The following is a 26,426-nucleotide window of genomic DNA, read 5'->3' as shown; positions in this document are numbered from 1 at the left end:
GTTATCAAAAAGGGTTTAATTATCCATTCATAAAACAGTCATCCTCAGCTTTCACATCTGTCAGTTGCTTTGGGGGTTTTGTTTTGTACCACTCTTTTCTCCCTACCAGCTGCCAGGGGAACAGGGAAGGAGGATTGATTCCCGGTAATTGTTAGGCTTAATTTGTGTGATTACATCAAATGAGTGAGACACTGTTTGTTGCAGGTTTGGGCTCCCTTGCCAGAATGCTTTGTGTGAGAAATTGTCTGAGGGACACTGTCCATTCCAACACCTCTGTAGGGGGTCAAGGGACCTGGAGGAGATGCCTGAATGAATTATCTTATCGTTCAGTTTCAACAGACATGAGCAATCCCAAGAGATTTGGGGGCTACTTTGCCTCTCAGGGCTGCCCTGTCCAGGAGATGGGATTTAAACCCTTTGAGAGCCACATGGATCTATCACAGGGCATGGGTGCCCCAGGATGGGACTTGTCCCAGTCAGAGGATTGTCTTCAGGCAAAAGTACTGGTACCAAGACACAGGCTTGCTGACAGCACCCCAGTAGCTAGAATATGTGTATCTGTTTCAAATAGTGGAGATGACAGTTCTTCCTGAGTCACCTAACTCTACCTGCTACAAACACTGGTCCTTGACTCACTTCTTGGCTTCTAGGAGTAGGCTTGTAGGTACTCACAGGCGGAGGGCCATGGGTAGGCCACCGACAGCCCCTGCTTCTGCTGCTGACCGGAGGTCCTTACTGTAACTCTCCTCCCACTCCTGTTGTATCTGGAATGGTCCAGTTGCTCTTCCGTAAGGTGTCTCAGATCCTCATACCTTCTCCAAACAGTACTTAGGACAGGCTTTTGACATTTGCTCACCCCCGCTCACTTGTCAACAGTTGAATCAAGGAAGGTCCTACTAAGAAGTGTCCCGATACTAACCCAGCTGTGAATATATACCTTCTGCTGCCACATTCAGCAGGGGCTCATCCCTCCCTGGTGGCACACCAATTTCTCCCTGCAAGGAACCTCCTTCCTTGTCTGCTGGCCCTTTGATATGAAGAGCTAATAACACACCAATAATGGAGGCTAAGGTTTGATGAGCAGCTAGGTGGAGGGTGGACCTTGGCAACTCTTGTCTCTAGCAAAGCCATGATAAAACTGCACCAAATTGTCAGAACTCTGGAAAGCCACCAAAGCACGTAACAAACTGAAAGACACAAATTCAATCAAAATCTCCAAGCTTTGGTAAACAATGACAGGGGCTGTGTCATTTAGACATGCAGCTGTCCCTGTCCACCTCTGCAAGAGCCACGCCACCTAGGAACCAAGAACTGTAAGTTTTGCTGCTACTGGGAGAAGCAGATTTAATTTGGCTGATCCGTGTCCAGGGACACTGTCAAGAGCAATTGCCATCCTTGTAGCGAACAGTTAAGAAAAGCTGCTACCACGGTGAACTAAGATCGTGTGATGCTGACTCGGGAAAGCAGCAACCAGACACAACTTTGAAAGAGAGATGGGGGAGGTGAGATGGCTGGCTTCGAGAGGGTCGATGAGGCCCACATCGTCCTGGGGATATGGAAGGCTATGAGCACATCCAAAGGTTCACATCCAGGAAATGCAGGACAACGCCTAGTGCCGGTGCTGGGGATGTGTCAGGCTCATCCTGAGTCAGAGCCTCAAGTTCTTGTACAAGCAGAAGGTTTAAAAAGAAAAAAGGCACACAGCTGTAGACTACAGAAATGAGTGTCTAGCTCACCACAGAGAAGGTGGGAGTTTGTGGCACCAGGTATTGAAGCGAATCCTTGAGCCATCGTTAGTTGACTACAAATCATGCTTACCCAGGTCGAGCTAAAGGGTGCTATGCTTACTTTATCTTATTATTTACTTAAGTTTTAATTGTGCATGCACACACATGCACAACCACACACACACACACACACACACACACACACACACACACACACACACACGCCAGAGGACAACTTGGTGGAGCCAGTTATCTTCTTGTGCCGTGCGGGCTCCGGGGCTGGAACTCAGGTTATCTGGCTGTTTGGACTTGGTGGAGGGCCAAGTCACCATCTTGCTGTGTCTAAAAAAGTGAAGGGGAAAACATTTTTGCAAAAGTAGATACATATTTCGGAGTTCCCCACTCTGTAGAGCAAATAGACTCTAATTCATCTACCTCCCTGAATATAGTGAAACACACCTCTAATTGTAGTACTTGGAGAGCTGAGGCAGGGGGATCTTCAGTTCAAGGTCAACCTGGGTTAATCCTGTGTCAAATGAGACAACAACAAAGCAAACCACACTGTAATAGGGATCTTAAAAGTCTTATTAATAAAATCAAACCTGAGGCCAGTTGTTGGGGTGAACGCTGGAAGATCAGAGAAGCAGAACAAGCCACAGCTTCCTCACCTCGCCAGTTCCTCAGCTGGTCTTGTTTCCTCAGACTGCAAGCTTCTGAGTCCTCATCCAAATGAATCTCAGCTGAACTGTGCTGCTCCAAAGCCTAAAAGCTTAACCAGCCAAATGCTTCTAGTCTGTGGTCTTCACGCCTTATATATCTTTCTCTTTCTGCTGTCACTCCCTGGGATTAAAGGCTGGATTTCTGGGATTAAAGGCGTGGGTCACCATGCCTAGCTGTTTCTAATGTGGCCTTGAACTCAGAGATCCAGAGGTATTTCTGTCTCTGGAATGCTAGGATTAAAGACATGTGCTACCACTGCCTATCCTCATGTTTAATATTGTGGCCATCCTGTTCTCTGACCCCAGATAAGTTTATTAGGGTGCACAATATATTGGGGAACCCAATACCACCACACCACACCATCCACCCAAGAAAGCCACCAACCAATCAAATGCAAGAATCCCTTGGGAAGGTAGATCAGAATCTGGATTTGCTATAACGTTTATACAAAATGCTTATCTTTCTCCCAAAAGTTTGAAACAAAGAAATAGGAAAGTGTAGCCACACATGGAATAGAAAGCAGTGGAAACCATCCCAGACACAGACTCAAGATTATAAATCAAAGACATGCAGAATGTCCTGGAGTCAGGTTGTCCCAGCACTTGAGAGGCAGAGGTAGGCAAATCTCTATGAGTTCAAGGCCATCCTAGTCTACAGAGGCAGTTCCAGGACAGCCAGGGCTACACAGAGAAACCATGTCTTGAAAAACAGAAGAAAAACATTTTAAGAAAGAACTGGGAAGGTGGTCCAGTGGCTGCTCTTGCACAGGACCAGGGTTTGGTTCTGAGCACTCATGTGGCAGCTAGCAACAGCCTGTAACTCCAGTTTCCAGGGTACCTGAAGCCCTGTTCTGGCCTCCACAGCCATGCACACAGATGGTGCACGTACAAACACACAGGTAAACACACATTCATACACATAAAATATTTTATAAAGTATTAAAGGAGATCCTGGGATACAGCTTAGGTGGTAGGATGCTCAGGTATGGTGATCCCCACTGTCCATCTCAGCTCTAGGACTGTGGAGACAGAAAGAAAAGCAGGGTCACCCCCAGTAACATAAGGAGATTGAGGCTAGTCTGGGCTGTATGAGATACTCTCTCTAAAACACCATAAATAGGGCTGGAGAGATGGCTCAGTTGTAAGTAGTACTAATTGCTTTTCCAGAGAACCTGGGTTCACTTCCCAGCACCCACATGGCAGTTCACAACTGTCTGTAACTCCAGTTCCAGGGGACCTGACACCATGTTAAAAACAACAATGTACATAAAAACAAATAATTGTTTAAAAGCCATAAGTAAACAAACAAATAAATAAATGAAACCATATTACATGAGTGACTTACAAATAGTTAATGTGGAGAGGGCAGAGCACGGAGGGACTGGAAAGAAATCAGAGTTGAGAAGTGTCTTCACAGCAGTTCAAATCCACTGAGAGACGCAACGTGTGTTGGAGCCGGGAGAAAGCAGATTCAAAAACCTCAGAGGCAAAGGCAGAGGACCTAATCTAAAAGACAGAGGAAGAAAATAATGAAATAACGAATGATAACAATATCTACAATGATGAAAAATGTTGCTTGCCCAAGATTGTGACCTCTGGAGTGTGACAATAATTCCTGACAGTTGCATAGAACTTACAAGGACTGTGCTGAACACAGCCGCCGATGGTGGGTGGGGTTGACAGGTCTCCAACATCAGTCTGGGCCCGGTTCCCAGTTTTGGGGGGGAGCAAGGATGTATTTCCTGAGGGAACGAGTATGCTGGAGAACATGATCTGCCCTGACACTCCGATGGCCGGCCTGAATTGCACAGTGGTTGGGAGCAACGTTGGCCTGGGAGCTATACCATATGAGCCAAATTGCTGAGGCAGGGCGAGAGGCAAGTGAACCATTTGTTCCAGAAACTTGACCTCACACACAACCACAGGGGCTGGTCACAGGCTCTGTAAGTGTCTTCCCTTTGGATACTGGAGTCAAAGAGCACAGGCCTGCGTGTGAGAAAGGAGTTCACGTGTGAAGTGGGGAGGTCAGGAGCAAGCTGCATCCACAGTGGCGCAGGGTCCCTGGAAGACAGGCAAGCCTAGGTCAGCTGCTCCCTCTTATTTGGGTGCTGTAACCATCCTGTAGAATCCTGGGGTTTTCATCACAGAGTTGAACACAGCACCTTCCTCGGGATACAAAGGGGAGGAGCCAGGCAAAGTGAGTGGTGGCCTGAGCTCTTTTGATCTTCTACTTTGGGAGCCATTCAGCTCACCAGCTATCACCAATCAGGGAGTTACTGTCCAGCTGTGGCTCCCTTTAGCCTCCAGATCATTCTAAAGCCTCCATCTTGAGCACTCTTAACTGGACACACCAAGGAGTGGGGATTCTGAGTAACCAGTCAACTGAGAAAAGCTGACTCAGGACAAAGCCGCCAAGACCACCTCTTGTCGATTCGACACCCGCATTTAATTGATACAATGATCTGGCACTTAACTATCAGAACTATAAAATATATTCACATAGCTACATGTCTGCCTAACACAACTGTCCACATCCTACAACTGCCCTGCACACAGTCAAAATCACACTGATTCCTCCCCCTAGAAGAGAATATATATTTATATATATATAAAGCTCCTATGTTTCTTCCATCTCTCCTTCACACTCTACCCTTTCTAGATACTGAGACAGGAAGTTAGCAGCTATGATGACATCTTCTGCTGTGTGGCAGACAGACAAGAGAAGGAGGAAACGGGCTTTTCATACCAGCATGGGTCACCACACTGGCAGCTTCAGAACTATCAATCCACATTTCCAAGACCAGTTCCATAGCCACCACCAGGTTTGGGTTTGTTTTTTTGTTTTTTTTTTTTCTTTTACATTTATTTATTTTATTTTGTGTGTATGAGTTCTTTGACTGAGTATGTGTCTGTGCACCATGTGTGCACAGTGCCAAAGAGGTCAAAATAGGGCATTGGATCTCCTGAAACTGGGGTTCCAGGAAGGCTGTGAGCCAACATGTGAGTACTGGGAAGAGAACCCCAGTCCACTGCAAGAGCAGCCAGTGCTCCTAACTACTGAGCCATCTCTCAAGTATTGACTGACTTTAATAGCTACCTTCTGATATCCATTTTGTATCCCTCAGTCTGAGTGACACTTCAGCTACCCCTGATCCTCTTTGCTTTTGGGAATTGCTCAAGCATTTATTCATGAAGAGCTTGATCCACCAAGAGCCCCACGTAATTAAGGTTGACATTTATTTGGTTGTCTGTCTGTTCTGTTGCTTGGTTGGTTTTGGAAGTAAGTGCTAAGGTTAAGACTGGAATCTCATGCAGACCAGAGAAGTACTCAGCTACTGAGCTATATCCCTAGCTCTATTCTTATCTTAATTGAGAAGGGAAAATACGATTGGTTTTAATCATGGGACATGGAAGTAATAAGCAACCCCTAGACATCTCTGCATTTTAGATTTCTTTCTCTTATTTTTGGTACACGGGACCAATCAGATTTTCCAGATCAGGATGGACTAGGGTCACTTGTCCCAGCCTACAACTCCGTTGTAGATTCAGCGGTCAAGTGGCAGTCTTAGCATTGAGCCAGTGGTATCATTGTGTGAGGGTGACACAGTCACTTGAAGGCCATGTTGAAACTCATGTCCACAGAAGCATCATGTGGGGATGGGCAAGTTCATATGCAGAGCAACTGTAGCTCCACTAGTCAAAACAGTACCCTTGTCCATGATGGAAATAGGCCAGCAGACTCAGCCTCCAGCACTCAATTGATCCACTGGAGAGTGCTCCCCATGGGGACTCAGTGTGAGTCTCTGCCTTTGACAAATTGGCCACTCAATCATGGCCCTGAATGATGGTCCTCTATGGAGAAATAAATGTTACCAGACTATGTAACTCTGTCATTTCCAAAGGGTTACTTTGTTCACCAGACTGTGTGATAAAGACAAGAGAAAGGGGTCCTGGGATCTGCACAAATGAGTCTGCCCACCTGGCTGATTGCATATTTATTCATCTATTGAGCAAATCCTTTGTTGACTTTGAGTGACAATTCTGGGACAAACACACAAGCATGCTGTGCAGTTTAGAGGTGTGCCTATTTGTCCCTCTGATGCTATTACTAAGTTTTCAATTATAACCATTCCTGTTTCCTGGCGACTTTCCCAAGTCATTAGCCACAGCCCTTGAGGCAATAGTAGTCTATAGTCACAGCCATCCCTCCCTCTAGGCAAAACGAACAATCCACTTTCTGCTCCCTGGTAGGCCTCTCACCAGGGCCTCAACATCCATCCCTGCTGTTCACTCCTGGGTGGAACTTCTATATTGTATAGAATTGTCTGAAAAGGAGACTTAAATGCTGTCTTTCTTGGTGAGCTGATCACAGGGGAACCTCCCCATGAAGCCATGATTACAGGTGGGTGGAGAGACAGTGGTTCATCAGAGAACTGGGGCTCTATCTGGGTCACCTCCTTCTCAAACAATTCACTCCTGCCTAGTTCTGTTAGAGCTAAGACTTTGTTCACAGCTTCCTGGGGCGATGGACTGCTGCTGGGCATGCCCAGCTGGAAGGCCAGATCCATGGGTCAGGCTACCCTAGTCCGTGAAGTGAGTGTCTCCGGTCACATGGTAGCTTGGGGACTGAGGTCAAGAGTTTGAGCTCCGTGGAAGCACATGCCAATCAAAAGTGATGTCCATCTCCCAAAGAAGAGCTAGCAGTCTGCTGGGTTAACTTCTGAGTATCTTCCTGTGGTTGTGCATATCATAATCTCTGCCCCAGTGCTTCAAACACTCTGAAATCTGCTGGGTCACTTGGCCCAACTAGCAAAGCAGCTGGGCAGTGCCCACCTGATGCAAAGCTTCCTCTGGTTCAGAACTAAATTTTCAAGTAGACCACAGTGAATGGGTCCAAGTAGCACTGGTGTGTGATGGGAGAAACCTCTAACCCTAGGATTTTACTTACTTACTTCCCTTCCTCATTCCTTTCTTCCTCTCTTCCCTTCTTTCCTTCCTTCCCTTCCTTCCTTCCTTCCTTCCTTCCTTCCCTCCCTCCCTCCCTCCACACTTCTTTCTTCTTCCTTCCTTTTTCCTTTCATTTCTTCCTCCTTTCTCTTCCTCTCTCTCTCTCTGCCCCCAACTCACTCCACTCTGGGATTGAACCTGGGGCATCCATACCTACCAGGTAAACATTCTGTCAGTGATCTAGACCCCCAGGCTTTTTAAATTTCTTTTTTAAGTCTAAGTTTTGCAGGGTGGCCTTGAACTTGTTCCATAGCCCAAGCAAGCCTTGGACTTGGCAATGCTCTTGGTTTCAGCTTCCTGGGTTGCTGGGAGGACAGGCCTGTAACACCAGCATGTGTTTCTTCCCTGTTAGTGGGAGGTCCTACATGTAACTGTTTACCTTTCACCCTGGATAGAATATTCTGACATGTCCCCAAACACCAGGACTGCTCAGGTTTCCACTGAGGCGAGGTGGAAGGGGAATTGATTTCCCATTTTCTGGCCTGTGAGTATTGGAGCAACGTGTGTCCTGCTTCCAGGTACAGCCAGCTGAAGAAATGCAATGCTACAAAGCAGCAGGCCCCACTGTGTAAGTGAAAGACAACTAACTCCTGGGGAGCAGATTACAGCCTGGTGCAGGGAGAAAAGAGGCACCCCCCACATGGCACCCCGAGGTCCAGCAGCGATGATGGGCCTCTGTCTTTGCTGATGCAGTTGGGAAGCGAGCTTACTCTGATGGCCTCTACTAACAGACAGAAAGGAAAAGCTCTTACCAAAGCAGGGCTGTATGCTGGAGGGGCTCCTGTGTGGAGGGACTTTGACAATGAACTTCCATCAGGGATAGCAGCCACACAGTTTGTTTTTAAATAATTCATTGTTATTCTCCAAGATCGATCTGTTTTCTTCTCAGGCTGAAGAGGTGATTGGACAAACATAGACTATCCTAATAATTGCTATTCTTCTAACTTCCTAGCTTTTGATGCTGGCCATTTTATGTTCCTATTGAAAAACACTGGGGGCTATGTAAGTTATCAAGAAAAGAGGACCCCTGGGTTCAATTCCCCAGCACCTACATGGCAGCTCACAACTGTCTGTAACTCCAGGATGCAGCACCCGCACAGAGACATACATGCAGGTAAAACACCAGTGAACACAGAATAAAAATCAATTTATTTTTTTTTTAAAGAAGAAGAAAGAACGAAAATTGGGGCTGGCTAGAGAGCGTAGTTGGCAAAGGGCTTATGGTACAAACACAAAGACCTGAGTTCAATCCTTAGCACACACAAAACTGTGCGTGGTAGCACCTGGAAGCAGTGCTGGTGAGGTGGAGAGAGGTAGATCTCTGGGGTACACTGGTCAACCTATTCACCAAACTTCATTCCGTGTTTGAACAAGAGACCCTCTCAAAACATAAGGTGGATGCTTCTTCATGCATATATGCATGTGTAATCCTGCACAGGCATGGACACACACACACACACACACACACACATACCCTGGAGGTCTGTTTAACTCACAGCTTTAGAAGTTGAAAGGCCGAGCTCCTATGGCCCCATCTGTTCAACTGTGATTCCTTTACAGAATGGTGGATGGTGTCACAACACGTGAGAGAGGGAACTAACTATTTGAGTCATTACCACCTCCGCAATGCCACATGAGAGATGAAGCTTCCAACACGTGAGTATTTGGAAGACAAACTGCACCCATCCCACATCTAAGTCACAGCAGGCACCAATCTCCATCGGTATAGCCTTACTTCAGATAGAGAGTCTTCAAGGACACAAATAATTCTAGGAGCTTGCATTTGGCCTTTCCTACCACAGGAGCTTCCACTGCATGCATCAAGGACTCTATGAGGAGTCTAGAGATTGAATTCATAACACCACTGAGGAATTCCTGAGTCAAGAAGATAACCCAAGATACAATCAGGGAAGCACTGGCCCCTTTAGGGGACAGTTCCATTGATAACTTAACCTGCGAGGTCCCCATTCTGATTTGAGAAACAGTCTTGCTTTCCAGATAGAAGATTACCTCAGAGGTGTTCTGTCATCTCCGAGAAGTCTGATAAACTACAAATGAAGCACTCAGTGCAGCTCTGTACTGTTGAAGAAGACAGTAGTGGGTGCGGTTGTGATTGCTGCCATGTGATCCTGATTCCGTCCTTATCCTCAGCTTGGCAAAGTGTCAGCTTGATTCCACTGGGTAGTTGCCAGGGGTAGGGGGCTTGAAAGGTTCAATGGGCTCTTCCACAAGAGGGTATTCGGGGAGCAGGGAATACTTACCACAGGATGACCAAGATGGAACCTCATTGAATCCTGCTTGTTTATCAATGGCTGGGAGGGAAACAGCCTGAAACGGTTTCTTAATGAAGCAAAGAAACTAAGAAAATCAGAAGGCAAAAGCAAACCATAGCAATGAACAGACAAGAACATGTGTGTGTGTGTGTGTGTGTGTGTGTGCGCGCGTGTGTGTGTGAGTGTGTGTGCATGTGCGTGTGTGTGCGCGTGTGTGTGTGCGTGTGTGCGTGCGTGCATGCGCGTGTGTATGTGTGTGTGTGTCAGTAGGAACCAAGTGCTACCACTGTCCAACCCAGTGGTCTTGGATATACGTGGATATATGTGGTGTTTACTTCTTTGAGCCCCAAAGTCATCATCTATAACACTAGAAGTCATAAACTAGTAATGCTCCATAGGTCTCCATGGGTTGCTAACTGAATAACATACAACGCTTTACATGAGGGTGTGCCGTTCTTAAAACCCTGGCCCTGACCCAAACTCTGGGTTCTTCCACATGTTATAAGCATTGTGGACAGGATTTTCTCCACTGTCCTGTGCCTTTTGGGCTATTCACCAGCATTGCTGGCTTTTACCCAATAGATTCTGATACCACCCGTCAAGCTTTGACAATGAAGAATGTCACCAGAATTGCTAATTATCTCCTTGGTTGAGATCCATATTTATGATTAAGTACACGGACACCAGGGACTGAGAGTCCTTCCAAAGGTATGTTTCATGCTTCAATCATGCATTTCCTCTCATGCTGAAAAACACCTGCCAGACCTGAGCCACGATGTTCGGTTTGTCATGGCCTGGAACTCACTATGTAGACCCAGCTGGCCTCAAACTCACAGATATCGGCCTGTTGCTTCCCCAGAGCTGGGATTAAAGGGGTACACACCACACTTGGCTACACACTTCCCCCCTGACTTTTCTGTTTTATTTGTTGGCTATCTTTCTTACCTGATCTCCTCATCTTTGCAGCTAAAATTCAGAATGATATTATCATGTGGCCTAACACACATTGATTGAATTAAACTCATCAATTCAGGGGTTTGTTAGAAACTTTCTACTCCTGTAGAAAGTTTTATTTTTAGAATGATAGAATTTAATTACTCAAATCATTGTTTTTAATGGAAGGTTCCCTGTCTTACCTACTTCTTGGGCTATTTCTGTTTTGTTTTGTTTTTATTTAACATAATTTTTTTATTGACCCTTTGGGAATTTCACAACATGCACCCCAATCCCACTCATTTGTCAGTCCTCCCATGTCTGCCCTCCACCCTTGTAGCCTCCCTCCTCAAAAGAAAAGAAAAGGAAAAAAAAGTCCACTTTGATCCTCTGTCTTGCCTGCCTCTCCATCATTCATCATAGTGGTGTTGGAAGCTGTGGTGTGCAGCGCACTATACCCCTTTATCTGTGTTGGGTTTTGTTTGTTTGTTTGTTTGTTTTTTTAGCTTCTGTTGTAACTTTGCTTTTTGTTTTTTTAATAGTAATTCATTATTATTGCTGTTGTTGTTGTTGAGAAAAGAAAGCATGTGGAGATCAGAAGACAACTTGTGGGTGTCGGTTCTCTCCCATAACCTTAGTCTCCCCCAGACTAAGATCATCAGGCTTGGTGGCAAGTGTTGCTATCCACTGAGCCATCGTGTCAGCCCTCATTTTTTTGTTTTTGTGGTTGATTTTGAAACATGGTCTCGTGTAACCCAGGCAGGCCTCAACTCACTACATACCACAGGTGAACTCAAACTCTTGATCCTCTTGTCTCTGGTCCCCCAGTGCTGGGGTTACAGGCATACATCACCATGCCCAGTTTATGCAGTGCTGGCGGTGAAATCCAGGCTTTTGTTCATGCTGAGCAAGGTCTCTATCAACCAAACCATGTCCCCAACCCCTTCCTGGCTTATTTCTTCTAGGTGATTTTTGAAGTTTTGGGGTTTGGGGAAGACAACCATAATCTCCTTGGTGACAGGCATGTCTGCCTGCTTTCTTTTGTTTGGGGGGATTTATTGATTTTATTTTGTGTTCATAGATGGTGTGCCTACATGTGTGTCTCTGAAGCACAGAGACTCTGGTGTTCTTTTTCCTGTCATGTTGGCTGGAAGTACTGGAAGCATGGCACACCAGCAGGCTCACTGTGCTCTTCCACGAAAGGAGACAAGACATCCAGTGAACCAAGCCACAGAGCCACATTCAAATCCGGCCCCATCATGAAGGGCCCTGCTCTAGCCAACCCGAGCATAGCATATGTGGATCAGGCAGGCCTTGAGCCTCCCCCTCATTCCCTCGGCCTTGCTAGAATCCATTAGATTGCATTCTAAAGCGAGCTCCCAAGATCTATTCCCTTATTTGGCCACTTCCTCCTCCTGAGGTTGACTGCCAAGGTCCAGTTATCTTTTGTGTGTGGGGAGGGGGTTTGGGGATTTAGCTCAGTTTGGTCCTCAGCTGGGGAGAGGGCAGGGAAGCCCCCCTTGGCTCACCTAATTAACACACCCAATTAAAAATAACCCCTCATCCTAACACAAGGTTTCCCTTTTTACCTTTATAAACTGCCATTTTCCTATGCGCCACATCTGTCTCCTCTCCATCCAGAGGCAGTCCTTTGTTGTCGTTATTGTGCCCCCCCCCCCCCCGCCCCAGGACAAATACCCAGGTTCCCTCTCCCTTGTTCCCTCCCCCCTTTCCCTCCTCCTCTGTCTCTAGTCTTTGTCTCTTATCCCCAGCCCTCTGTCCCTCTGGGGTGAATACATCTTTAAGCCGAGAACTTGGTCTTGGGGGTCCTTCCACATTGCCCACTGTCTAGCCCTAGCCTTCATTCTGTAGGTCATCCTGACCAGTAAGATGCCGAATATTAATTAAAGACCAACTGTTGATGGCATTAAGGGGCCACGGATAAACTTTGCTTGTTCCTGTCTCACTGGAGAGAGACCCTTTTTCCTCCTTTTCGTGAATTCCTGGGTTATAGTCCAGCCACCGCCTGTGTTTTCATTTTTGCCAAGAGCATAATGAAGCAACCTGCAGAGCCCAACACCCTCCATGGGCTGGGCAAGTACATTCCTCCTGCACGGCTGACCTAGGCCTGGGCTTCTTCCTACCTCTGAGCAGGGGTACATCCTGGAGGGAACGTATTGCTAAGTAAAACCACCTACTTCATAGGTAGAGAGCCACATAGAGAGAAAGAGGAAGAGGCTGAGGCCCAAGAGGGCATGACCCCAGTGACTTAAAGACCCCCACTTGACCCCACTTCTTAAAGCTCCACCCCTACCAGGGTCCAGCCTCTAGCACAAAGGCCTCTGGAGTCTAACTGTAGCCTTTGGGGAATTTTCCACTGCTGTCCCCATGCTGTGACGTGAGCTCAGGGTGCATCTCACAGCCATGGTCCCTCCTAACCCACCCTAAGGCCTCTAAGGCCCCTGGACCTTTCATTTAACATTTGGCTTTCCAGCAAACACTCTTGGTCATGGAGCTCTAAAACCCCTCATGGCTACATTTCATTGAGGGTCTGTTTCTTTCCTTGGAGGTGAAGAAGGTGGCTGTCACTCAGTGTTAGCACTGGGGGATTCCCTACTCTCCCAACCATTCTCTGAGCCAGTGTTCCTAACCTGGAAATTTCTCATTCCTTCCGTGTTGGGTGTTGGAGTTCCTGGGTTAGGTTGGCCTTGTTTGCTGGGGTCTTGCTCCACCCCACTGGTTATGTTGAAGAATTTGTGGGTTAATATCTTCATGGAAAATGTATTCCCGGTATAGACGCTTCTGTGTTTCCTAACTCCAAATAACCACCTTATTTTCCTATAGCTTTTAGAACAGTGTCTACATCTGAGATCTTCTAGGTTCCTCCTGTGTACTCTGCTTCATTTGTGCTGGGCCACGGTAGAAAATCAAGATAGGCATAGAGGGAAAATGGGCCTGGGCCTCTGAGGAGCAGAGGATGAGGTAAAAAAGAGATGAAAAGGAGTCCAGAGGATGGACAGTGCAGGGAGGTGATCCCCCCGAGACACCAGCTTCTGGGCCTGGGCAGCTGGGCAGGAAAGGGATAGGTCATGGGAGCAGCCGGAGATGGGACATTAATCCAAGGGTCACTTCCTGGGCTAACAGGGACTAGACAGAGGCTCCCAAGGCTGCAGGGGTTAGGTGGTCCTACAGAGTGGGGCACTGGGAGGGGTACACTCACTGACTGGACAAATGGCTAATGGTGCCCTGGGATTAGAGAAGAAACAGATACCACCAGGACATACAGAGACTGAATTAGGAGTATGAAAGGAACCTATGGACCTGGCATGGTCCAAATTGCCCTTGCTGGGTGTCTCTCAACCTATATATTCTCTCTCACCTTAGCAACCACCCTCTAATAACTGTGGAAAGCCCAGAGAGGATTCCACAGAGCTCTCGGCCCAAACTTGGTGCGTGGAAAGAGCTAGCTGCTCATATGTAAATCTCTTGGTCCCCTCTCCCTCTCCCTGTCCCTCTCATGTCCCAGATCCATCCACACCTCCCATGGGCAGCCACACTCAGGGAGGGAAGTAGGCACAGACAAGGTCCCCCAAGCCCTGGTGCTGGTCTCAAGGCCCCGGTGGTCAGAAAATGCCTGGATTTAAAGTTTCTCCTAGTAAAAGCAAGGCCGGTGAGGTGTGGAGGTCCAAGGGTCTACCCCTTAAGCTTGTGGCTCCAGGCCACACTAAAAGAGCCAAAGCAGAGCTCTCAATCCCCCTGGCCTGTGTTTAAGGCCATCCCTAAGAGGGGCTAGTGTAATTGGCGAATAACAAATAAATAGCAAACACAAGTTTAGCCCTTGTTCCTTTATTTACCAAAGACAAGGTTGTTGTTTCGTTTTGCATTGCGTCTGGACTTGCCTGCAAAAATTGGGGGAGGCTAGAAAGAGCGTCATGATGGACATTTCATTAACATTGTGGTTACAGAATCATGTCCCAGACAGCCCTCTTTCAGCTACTCCACCCGTTGAGAGAACTGCACTACCCCAAACACATGAGATGTGTATGGGCAGCCAGAGATCTGTGAAGACCATGGTGAGTCTGCGAACGCGGTGTTCCTCTTCTTTGGAGATGCCGTGGAAATTTGGAAGGGCGGCCTCATCGGTGCTGATTTCTTGATCTTTTGTCACGTGGGAAGGTGAGATGGTAGCACTCTGAGGGAGGCATCTGCTCAGGACTCTCCCACGGTGGTGTTGTTGTTTTTCTACCTGGCTTCTTGGGGACACCTAAATATCTGCTCCCCTCCCAGAATGTGCCCCTCAGCCCGCATATCCCACAGCTCCAAGAACACCGCCTTACACTCTGCAGGTGCTTGGAAACACTCCCTGACTGGATGAATGGTGGATGATGAATCTTTTGGATGGATGAGGGCCTGCTGGGAGAACAGCCGGGCCCCCTTTGTCATCGGAGACATGGCTGCTCTCCACAACACGGAGATCGAAAAGAAAAAGTGGAATGGAGAAATAATCTTTTTTGTCCAATTGTAGAATTTCACATTGGAGAAACTGAGGAACAGAATTGTTAGCAGACTCTGTCAAGGTCTCACGGCAAAAGAGGCCAGGGGCATACGAGGCCAGCCTGGCAAATGTCGATAATTGTTGTTACTTATTTTTTTTGTCTTTTTAAAATTTTTATTTCTCAAAATTAACTCAAAATGAGATGGGATGATGACTTGATGGAGGTGGTGGTGGTTGCCTCAGGGTGGGGATGGTTGGAGGCAGGGGAGGGGACCTGGGAGGGAGGAAGGGAATCAGGGGAAGGGGGGATGGCAGGGATTTGGGGAGCTGGGACACACCCTCATCAGGATGAGGGTGGGGAAAAGTGGGGAGGGGTTTCAGAGTGGGACTGGGAGGGATATGGGCTGATGATGATCCTTGACCAATGGGTGGGAAGAGATTCTTTGAGTCAGGGCTTTGAACGAAATGACCCCAGGGTAGAGGTTGGAGGGGTGATAAGGTCGAAAATGTGTGACGACGGTGGCGCACATGACCAATGAGTGATGACCATGAAGTTGTGAGTGTGTGCTGTGATCATGATTTGAATGACAGTGGATGATGGTGGCAATGACTTGCAAGCAAGTACTCAGAGCAAGGTGAACACGGCTCACATTTAAAGCTAAGAGCATAGATTCCTATCCAGGTAACCTAAGAAGCAAAGGATTCCTAGCTGGGACCCAAGGACTGTGTAGCAACCAGACCCCAACCAGAGCTGGGAAGCTACACAGGGCTCTATCCCATTTCTTTCTACTTTTTTTTTTTGTTTGTTTGTTTTTTGTTTTTTTTTTTTAATTTTGCAAAAAAAAAAAAAAAAAGATAAATGCTCTTTTAAAAAAATTAAATTCAGAAGCTGGCTAGGTCTTTTGGGATTTGAGGACTGTAGACTCAGCAACACAAAGATACACCCATGGCTGTGGACAGGGGCTATCCCACCTTTGCCATAGGACAAGAAAACGTCCCACAAGCAGCAATCTACACTAAAGCCTGTAAAAAACTTTGGAGAGGGCTGTGTTGCTCACTCAGACTTTGCCAGGGGGCACTTGTGGTTCAAGGTACACTTACATCTGAAAGCATATCATCTCTACAGGGTAAGGAGCAAGTGTGGGGTGAAGTCTGAGGGTTATGGGGCTGGGGCAGGCCTGAGCTGGGGTGGGGAATGGGTTGCTCAAGAGACAACTCCAAATGGCATATTTTGCCCTCAAGGGGCCAATTTTTCCCAAACTGGACAGGAACCAGGAGGCTCCCCACTTTGAGAAACGCTATTGGGATCGACCTCAATATCAAGTGTACAGCCAGGATAGGCCAAAACCTTTCGGATCCCAGGATGAGACCAAGTCTCCATCAGATCCTATTCTTGGAGCCAGGAAGTGTTTTGGTATACATCCCACGTTCCTAATTCTGAATTTTGGAGCTAGAGAGGACCTTGGTGGTTTGGATGTTTCCACCCCTCCCTCAAGAGAGGGGTGGGGAGGTGGCCCAGGGTTGGGAATGGAGGTCTCGCCAAGGGTCACACAGCGAGTGAGCAGCAGGGCTGGGACTGGGTCCTGACCTATCTGCCAGCAGCCAACCTGGGGGCTCTCTCTGCCTGACACACAGCCACTACACACTGCAAAGTCACAAATCAATTGGAAAGATCTAAGGGTTGCGGTGTGAGACTGGATGTGAGTGCGAGTCGAAGTGGTGTGTGAGAATTAACGAACGAAAGAGTTTAGCCCTTTTCACAGTGAGTGGTCAAGCACAGCATTCGTGTGGTTGCACGAGGACCTGGTGGCTGAAAGCCCACCCCCAGGAGAGGGACCTCAGCACCAAGTCCTGGTTCTGTTACCATGTTTTTTTTTGGTCTTTTTGATTTTATATTTGATAATGATAGTTAAGAGTTTAGAATAACATACTTATTTCTTTAACTCATTTAGAGATGAAATTCTTATTATTATTATTCATTATCATGCATTGAGAGGGAGTAAGGGGGTTCTTAGATAGCATGGCAGCATGTCACACAGCCATGCAAAGACAACACGTGTAAGCATAGCGTTCACTAGACTTCACACAAAAGAGAGCAAGCTCCACCACAAAGAGAAGCACAGACTGCATATAGCAAGCGCTGCGGAACCCCGATACTATAGAGGGACCTAGGGGGACGTTGCTTAGATCTCCTCGTCTCCAGCCTCCTTGTCGAAGGTGGTCATGTCGATCTTCTCGGGGAAGATGATGTTGACCGCCAGCTCCTCTCCACTGTTGTACTGCAGCAGCAGGTTCTTCTTCTTGCGCAGCATGTGATTGTAGCGCAGGTTGGACACCCAGGTCTCGCACTTGTTGAGGAAGACGATGACCACGGTGCCCAGCACCACCAGGCTGGTGAGCACACCCAGGATAGTGAAGCAGATGGCCTGTCCCTCGGTGAGGAGAGGGGTACTCTTGTTGAGCTCTTTCATGGACACCTTCAGGATGTGGTGCTCGGGCTGCTGAACTGGCAGCTCGTGCACCCCAGGGGTCACGCGGTAGGTGAGCCCGTAGCTGCTGGGCAGGTGGGTGACCTGCACGGGGCTGGCCCCGCGCTTCTTCGCGCACGTGGGACCCATGAACGGGGGCTTGCACAGACACTCGTAGCTCACCTGGGTGTGCTGGAGGCAGGTGCCCCCGTTCTGGCACGGGCCACTGGCGCAGTTGCTCACCGGGCGGCTGCAGGTCTTGTCGACGAACCCAGCTGGGCAGCGGCAACGGAAGTCGCCCCCGATGTCGGTGCAGACGCCGTCGTTCTCGCATGGGTTAGGGGTGCAGCTGTTGTTAACGTTAACGATCTCGCAGAAATTGCCCGCGAAGCCAGGGGGGCACAGGCAGGAAGCATGAGAGGCCTGGCCCTCATCATCCACGCAGGCCCCTCCGTTCTGGCAGGGAGAACTGCAACACAAGACACAGTAAAGGGCCCTCGGGGGGCTGGGCTAGGACAGAGCAGGAGGGGCAGGAGGCAGAGGTGAGGCTCCTTTCTCTGGGCCTTCCTTTGGACCTGACAAAAGAGCAGGGCTCAGAACACATCAGGCTAACATGGGTATAATGCCAGCGGTGGGGGGGGGGGAGGCACCTGGGACTGGGACCCCCCCGGCTCATCAGCTGCCCAGGGGTGGGGTGCCCAAACACCTCACCTTGTCATGATGTCAACATGGTCAACCACGAACAGAACCAACCTCTTGTGCCCTCTCCCATCTCCTATTTCATCTCTCAGGCCAGAGCATAAATTGTTAGTTACTAGACAAAAGGGGAAACCGAGGCTGGGAGAGGGAGCATTTAGTAACAGCCCAAATTTAGGGTAAGATCCCTCAGACGAGGAGGGCATCCTGGGCTCTCCAACAGGAAGTCTGCTGTTAGGGCTCCAGTGTGTGCCCCCCACCCCACTACCACCCCTTATTATTGTTATCTCTAGTGGAGTGGGCCCAGCCAGCTATTGTGAAGGAAACCCTTGGGGGCTTTCAGTGAAAGAAATACGGTTGTATCTAGGCTGGCGGGAGTGGTGTCTGTGGAGAACTGTTTAATAGTGGTTCATTCACCCAGTGCAGCTTGCAAACTGAAGCTGTTTGCTCAGAGTGGAGCACACGGAGCATTTAATGTAAGTGCTTTTAAACGACCTAGCCCTTTGTCATCTGATAAATGCCAAAACTCTGGGGAAAGAAAAGCCATCCCCTCCCCCACACACACAAGGAATAAACGTTGCAACTTCGGCCCTGGGGCTGCAAGTAGCTGGGCTCTGAAAACTTCCTAAGGGCCCCCAGGCTCTATTTTGACAGACTAGATCAAGTCTGTCAGAACACGTTGAAAGGTCTTGTCCTGTGTTTTCCCCCTTTAGTAAACTGCAGTAGAGTTCCATGGTCACTACTTCCAATGTCCTTCCTGAATACAGATCTCCAGACCCGCTATGTTCCTGACGGTTTGAAGCCTCTGCAGATTCCTGGATCTTGGACAGCAGCCCCCCCTCCCCCCCCCGAGCCTCTTTCCCACTATGCTAGCCAATACTAGTGCCCCCTCCCATCTCCTCCAGTCTCCTCAGACATCCCAGAAAATCCAATTGCAATGGCCTAAACTGCCTCCTACAATATGGTAAGTGGGTTTCACAGCCTGGTCCTGCTGAACTCTGATCTCTTATTATGTTGCCTTTAGAAAATTATACAGCTTGGCATCTCTGTCCCCATCTCAATCTGCTGTCATTCTCTGGCATCAGGGCTTGGGGACATCAGGGAAATATGAAATTGCCTTCAGGATCATTTGAAAAAATTATGGAAATGACACATTCCTCCATAAAAGCCCCCTACCCCATCAGAGTGGAGGGTGGGGCACGGGTTGCCCAGGACACTTCTTTTATCAGGCTACAGGTCCTATGGGGTTGGGTTGAAAGGGTCTTCAAGGGTAAGGTGAGACTATTTACCCGTTAATCACGCAGGGCCCATCCTTGTTCTGGCAGTCCTTTCCAGAGAACCCAGGGGCGCAGGAGCATTCGTACTGGCCCTTCTCGAGGTCCACGCAGGTTCCATTGTTGGCGCAGGGGGTTGAGGTGCAAGCCCGCATGTCTGGGAAACAGAAGCCTGTGCTTAGCTTTCCCTTTCAGAGGCCAGTGTGACAGGAACCCAAGCGGGGTTTGTGGGAAGAGGGGTGTGGTGACTCCCCTCAAAGTCCTGAAGTGCTGAGGGTCAGGAAGCTTAACTCTAAGGTCACTCATAAGAAAGCCAAGGCCATGGGTAACCAAGATAAGCAGCTGTACCCTTTTCCTGGCACCCTTGCAGTTCAGCAACATGACCTTCACCACAGAAGGCTTTGTCCCTCCACAAAACAGGGAGGGAGCCAAGATTCCCTAAAGTCTATCTGTCTCCTTTCTCACATTCAGCTTCTCCCATTTAGGGAAAGGGGTCTCTGCCACCTTCGGAACTAGACTAACACTTGGTGGGGGGGGGGGGGGGGGGGGTGGGGTGGAACACCAGCTTTTCACACTTTCCCATCAAAGATCCCCATCAGGAAACAAGAAGTCTAATTTAGCCCCAGGACTGCCTCCCCACCCCGTGGTCCTTCTGTTCTCCGGTTCTGAACTAAGGGGGTCTAGGGGTAAAAGGGCTGCATCTTTTGAAGGCAGCAAAATTAGAACTATTGAGCGCTTTCCCGTCGGCTCAGGCTGCCATGTATTTCCGAGTGCTTTGACACCCCCTGTCAGGCTCACTTCATTATTCGGGCTCAGCAAGCCGGGGATGAGCTGAACAAAGGGGCTTGGGGCAAGGGTCCTCTGACTGTGGAGACCCCAGCTGCCCAGCAGGGTCAGGAAGGGACCTTTTGTGGCTGCTCCAACCTGCTGCCCCAGAGTTCAGCTCCTTCCCACTCTGCCTCAGTTTCCCTTCATATTAAAAGAAAAGCTCTCTGTAGCTGATCTCTGAGTGATTTCTACAATGTGAGCTGCAGAAAAACCAGACTGCAAGTAGAGGCAGTCCCAGGGAAGGGGTTCCCCATGCTAAGACTGCATGGGGGAAATGGTCCTCTCCTTTTTCAGAGACCTGAACCCTGATGGAGGGGAGACCAGCGTCTGTGAAAAATTCTGTGCACCACTTCGGCGGACTCTGCAGGAGGCCTTCGTGGTGCAAGGAAACCTAGAGAGGATTTATCTTTCTGGGGTAGCTCCAGCAAAATGTTAGTGCACTGAGCCCCTGCATCTGGCTCTGGCTTCTCTGTCCCTGCTCTCCTTCCACTTGGAATCTTGAATTTAAGATGAGGATCTGGCGACCACCCCTAGACTATACTGCTCAGTCCCCCTAAAAACCAACTCTCCAGAGCCTCCAACCCCAAAGACGGGGTGAGTCACTGCTTTAAGGAGAGGGTGGGGGTGGGGGGCTCTGCGTAAATAGCAGCTGTGGCCAGGCTGGCAGAAAGGGAGAGGGATAACAATTACCCAGGGGCTATTTTCCCCCTGGGACAACCCTGGACCCCCACCATTTCTACCCAGGCAGATAGCCTTTGTGAATTTGATGGAGAGTGGCTATGCGTGCTGAGGGACCTGTGAGGGGGAATTCTGTCTGGAAAGCTATCCTGGATTCAGATAGCTAGGAGGGAGGGAGCTAGGCTAAAAGCCTAACCCTGGTCAGTGGTTTTTCTAGCATCCCCAAACAACTCAGAGCCGTGGCGGCTGCTGCTGCAAGGGGGTGCAGATCTGTGGTCAGAGCATGCATGAGTCAGCTGCAGCAAAAACCTCCCCCACCCACCGTGCCATCATTTGAGGAGAGGGATACCACAGACAATTTGGGGTACGGAGGCCCCTTTGCTTCCCTGATCCTTGGTTTCCCTATTTGTCACTGGCAGTGTTGAAGAGCTAGGTCCTAGGGCATCTAGCTGTCTGCCTTCCTACTGGGGTATCATCTCCCAGGGGGGCACACACCCTGTATTTCCCAGGGCTTCAGTTTGCCTGGACTTTGGGGACAGGCTTAGCAAATGCGAAGGGTCCTACAACAATGTAGCTGTCAATTTACAAAGATCATATAAATTACTGAAACCAGCAGATAGCATCAGTGTGTGCTTTAACCCTTCCTCAGCCTCTCCCCACCACCAACCTCCTGCCGCACCTGACTCCCCTCCCCTCCCCTGTCCTTCCTTATGGTTCACATTCAGCCCCCACCATCACCACTCAGCATCAGCCACCCCTCCCTATTTGTTTACTGGCTCCCTTTCCTTGATGTTTGAGCCCCGAGAATTACCCCTCCCACAGCACACACAGAAGATCCCCCCCCCCCCAATCTCCCAGCTCCAGGTACCTGCGCAAGTAGCCCAAATGCATGGTCCAGCCACCCTGGGCATGCTGTGTTTTTATTTTGTGACTCTTTATTCAACAGGCAGTTTCCCAGCACCCCCACCCCCAAGTCTTGGAACCCCCAGAGGAGCTGAGGTGAACAAAATACAGTCTCTACGTTGAGGCCCAGCAGGAAACGTATATACACTGTAGATCACATACTACAAATAGAGAGCCTTAGGGTTCTGGACAGGGAGAGGGGTGGGCGGGGAGAAGGGGTGAGGGTGGGCTAAAGTCAGCGCTCACCTATGTTGCAGAATTTCCCTTCCCAGCCATCCTTGCAGAAGCACTGCCATGGTTCCTCGCAGAGTCCATTGACGCAGCCAGGGGAGGTTACGCACTTGTCACACAGGGGGCCCTCCCAGCCGACCTCGCACCTGTGTGAACAAAGGGGGAGAGAGAGGGGCACATGAGGAGAGCAGGGGTCCAAAGAGGGCTCAGGCTGTTTTGCTGCTGGGTGGAGAAGCCTTGGTAGTCTTTGTACAGTGCCAGGCCAGTGGGTCCCTGGAGCAAACAGCAGGCACCTGAATGGAAAACTCAGAGAAGGTGCTCACGAGCAGAAACACAGAGTCTTCCAGACCCCCACAAGAACCACACTTGATGCAGTGACCCCCAATGGTCTCATCCTGCAAGACATTCCCCTGCCCCCCTTCTCCTGCCCCCTCCTTCTCTCTCCCCCGCCCCCACCAGTTTTCTGCAGGAACAAGAAAGCTGTGACGCAGTTTTGTGGCAAAGCACCCCCCCCCTTTTAGCCTGGCTCTAAGACCCCCTAGGGCCCCACCATGGCCCCCAAGCAGCTTACTCCATTACCTGCAAACATTGTCATCCTCACAGAAGCCATGTTTGGGGTCGCAGGCTGGGTCGCATTCAGCCCCTGAGGGAGAAAAAGAAGGTACGCAATTCACCCCACAAGGCCCACAAGGCCTAGACGACACTACCTAGTCCATTTTCTCTTCAGTGGCCCACTGCCCCTCAGTAGGGGGGATCCAAAGACCCTCTTGGATCCTTCCAGCTTGGCACACAGTAGGCACTTCTTGTCTGTGGGTGGATGGTGCCTCAACCTACCCAGGAAAACAATCCTGCGTGTTCCTAGCCATGGGATAAGCACAGCATATCCCTGATTCTCCAAGTGCAAAGCAGACACCTTTCTTCCCAAAGAAAAAAGGAGCCCCCAGACCACTAAAAGTAGGAATGGGGACATTGAAGAGGTAGCCTTTGACCCCTGGGCATTCAGTCAAGCCCTCGCTTTTGCAAAGTGAGCTCAAGGGGAGATTTTGAGGTCTCTAAGAAAGCTCAGGCAAGTCCACCTGCCTGGCTCACAGGTAAAGCAACCAGATTTCCCCCCAAGATTAACCCCAGTTACACCAGGCCAGATCCTTTCTCTCCCACTTCCCCTACCCCACCCTGGTCACATTAAAAGAACTGCGCAATAGCTCTGCAAGGCCTCTGTCAGATTCCAACACTAATAGACACCTACTGTATGCATCAATTTAACCAATTCTCGGGCTTTCCAGATAGACCCCCGCCCCCCACACACAAACCACTGGCGCAGAGGAGGCTGGGGTCGCTGCGGGAGGGGGCAACTCTCTCGCTGCCAGAGACAGATGGCCGCTGCAGACAGAAGTGTCGCAGCCCCTCACCTAGAGAAACGCGCCACGCAGGAGGGGCTCCGGCTTTGCTCCTGTTGGAAATTGGGGGCTACGACTGCAAAGTCATCCCCTCAAAGCCCCCAAGACCTGTTCCTAAGCACATACGCAGGGACAGACACCCCCAAAGTTGCACCCAGAGCCATTTTTTTTCTTAAATACCTCCCAGGGAAGCCTCCTTTTTCCATACCTCCTCAATCCGCGCAACGACACCCCTCTGAACGCCACTTCTGCTGGGCAAGAAGGGTCTGGGGCCCTCCACCTCCCGCAAACCCCAGGACCCCGGGACTGGGCTTGGCACACAAGAGTGGCGCAGGGAGGGTGAGGTGGGCACAGTGCGGGGGGTTAGGGTTAGGCGGGACAGGCGGGACTTGGGGCGCACGGGACAGGGAGTGTGGGGTGGTCGGCGGGGCATCGCAGGCTTCCCCAGAGGGGGCGCGAGCCAAGCCGCCAGGGGGGCTCACCATAGGTGCTGTGGCCGAAAGCCAGCAGGAGCAAGAGGACGCGCAGGAGGGCTCCGGTCGCGGTCATCTCGGGGCGGCCTGGGTCGCGGTCCGGGGAGCGGCGGAGGTGCAGAGGGGGCTCCGGGGGCTGCACTGGGCTTCTGGTTGCGGACGATGAAGGGGGCACCGGTGTCCAGAGGAGGGAAAGCCAGGGTTGCGCCGGGGCGCACGCTGGTAAGTGCGGGTCGCCGAGGAGCTGCGGCTGCGGCCCGCGCGCCGCCTTTTCGTACTGTCGTCCCCCCCCCCCCGGCCCCCGCCCACGCCCACGCCTCGCGCGCACGGGGCAGGCGCCGGCCAGTCCCGGTGACCCACCCCCTAGCGGGGCCGCCCCCCAGCGCCGAGGCGCCCGGAAGCTGCTTGCGCACGCGGGCGCACTCTTGGCTAGACGGGTACCTGCGCACGATGGGCACGCGGTCCGCACACAGGACAGCACGCGGCGGAGGCGGCGGCGGTGTCGCTCGCACAGGCCCGCTTAGCACAAGTCTCAGGAACCATGCCGGGCGGGCGGGCGAAAGCCCTAGCACGCACTCAGAATACAAAATGCTCACAGACATAGTTACTTAGGGCTTGGGTCCCGCGCACACATGGCGCGCGGGTCAAAAGCCCAGAAGGACCCAAACGCACACCACGAAGATGTGGAAGATGCACATGATCACAGATGCACACACGAAAACGACCACAAAAAGCCGAAGCCCCCCGACCAGTCTTGCCATTGTGGAGTATGGGGAAGGTGCAGATGCACTTGCCCCACGGAGTCCCAACCCAACCACACCTCTCAATACAAGCACACCTTAATACCCCTCCTTGGGGCAGAGGTCACAGACCAGGGCAGCAGGAACTGTCCGATCTGCTTCAAGCAGAGGAAGCGCCAGCTATGAAAGACTGAGCGTCTCCTGCCTATGCTGCCCCTCCACGCAGCCCGCCTGTAAACACAGGAGACCACTGGTAAACACCGACGACATCCTGCGTCACTCTCTCCCCCTCCCCTCTTTCAGGTACTGCAGCCATAGCCTGGGCCTTAGCGTGCTGAAACATAAAATCACTGACTCTTTCCACCATGTACAGCTACATACCTGATAGGAAGAATACCTACGCCCAGTCCCCTAAACTGTCTCAGGTTCATGGAGTCACCCAACACACAAATGACCCAAAAGCACACACAATAGAATTCATCTTTGTCCACAGTGATACATGTTGACAGTCTCACCAATATGTTCACGGTCAAATGCAGGCAACCACACTTGGTGGCTTTCATCAAGGGAGAGCTAAGAGGATGGAAGTTGGGGGTTGGGGTGGGATACTGATTCTGCCAGAGTCTCTGGGGGTTCACTAGGCAACCCCCTTACCCGCCATGCTCCCAGCAAGGTTTTAGAGCCTTTCACTCAGCTGGAAAGCTGCCTTATCGCCTATACTGAGGCTCAAAAGGAGAAGGAGGTAGCTGAGTGGGCTGAATCATTTAAGGGGCCGGGGAGATGGCTCAGTGGGTAAAGGTGCTTGCCACCAAACGAGTTCGATCCTTGACTCCTGAAGTTGTCCTTTGGCCCTCACAGGCACCCCCTTAAATAAAAGGTAAATAGGGTCATTGAGATAGCTCAGTGCTTGCTACCAAGTCTGATAGGCAGAATTTGACCTCTAGACCCTACATGGTGAAATACTAAGAGCTGTTCTCTGACCTATACATGCCTCTCATGGCTTGCACTCACCCTTTCCCTCTGTCATCTCTGTCTCTCTCGACACACACACACACACACACACACACACACACACACACACGCATGCACACATGCACTAAATAATAAATAAATAGAACTAAAAATAAAAAAATGTTAAAAATCACAAATAAAATACAATGTAAATTAAATAAATATTTTTTAAAATGTGGAAGTTGGATAGATGACTCAGCAGTTAAGAGCACTTATTGTTCTTCCCGAAGACCCAGGTTCAGTTCCCAGCACCTGTATGACAGTTCACAAGCGGTTGGAAATCCAGTTTCAAGAGCACCAGATACACATGCGGAGTTCACACAAATAAGCAGGCAAAATGCTTATACACATAAAAAAAATCTTTAAATAAGATAAAATGGGAAGAGATGTTAGGATTTGGGGTGGTCATTCAGGTAGGCTTATTTTGCATGTATTAATTTACATCTAGCTCTCAGGTGTTATGAGATGCTGTTTTCCTAGTCATTGCTTCCTTTTTCCCACAGTTAGGGGGACTTGGGGTTAGCCAAGGGACTTTAGCTCTTTGAATCTGGGGGGGGGGGGTTGTACTTCAGC

The 26,426-nt window shown here is 49.9% G+C and overlaps 1 protein-coding gene across 3 annotated transcripts; it reads right to left on the bottom strand.

Annotated features, from left to right (window-relative positions):
* Positions 1-17,098: 17,098 nt before the first annotated feature.
* On the bottom strand, positions 17,099-24,595 carry Dlk1 (delta like non-canonical Notch ligand 1). 3 transcript variants are annotated; one of them, XM_036206071.1, is made up of 6 exons: positions 24,544-24,595; positions 24,112-24,251; positions 22,812-22,875; positions 22,248-22,378; positions 19,608-19,749; positions 17,099-18,091 (listed from the first exon to the last, which is right to left on the bottom strand). In XM_036206071.1, the coding sequence occupies exons 2-6, from the start codon at positions 24,176-24,178 to the stop codon at positions 17,338-17,340; spliced, it is 1,158 nt and encodes a 385-aa protein (XP_036061964.1). In that variant the 5' UTR covers positions 24,179-24,251; positions 24,544-24,595; the 3' UTR covers positions 17,099-17,337. The 3 variants fall into 3 exon arrangements, with proteins under 3 accessions (XP_036061964.1, XP_036061965.1, XP_036061966.1); XM_036206072.1 differs by lacking the exon at positions 24,544-24,595 and having other exon boundaries at positions 17,099-17,586; positions 17,806-18,091; positions 24,112-24,371; XM_036206073.1 differs by lacking the exon at positions 24,544-24,595 and having other exon boundaries at positions 17,099-17,580; positions 17,806-18,091; positions 24,112-24,371.
* Positions 24,596-26,426: the final 1,831 nt, after the last annotated feature.

Source organism: Onychomys torridus, chromosome 14 (assembly GCF_903995425.1).
Source record: "Onychomys torridus chromosome 14, mOncTor1.1, whole genome shotgun sequence".
In the NCBI taxonomy this organism is placed as follows: Eukaryota; Metazoa; Chordata; class Mammalia; order Rodentia; family Cricetidae; genus Onychomys; species Onychomys torridus.
Note: the sequence above shows the minus strand (reverse complement) of the source record. Positions and strands in the feature narration are given on the sequence as shown.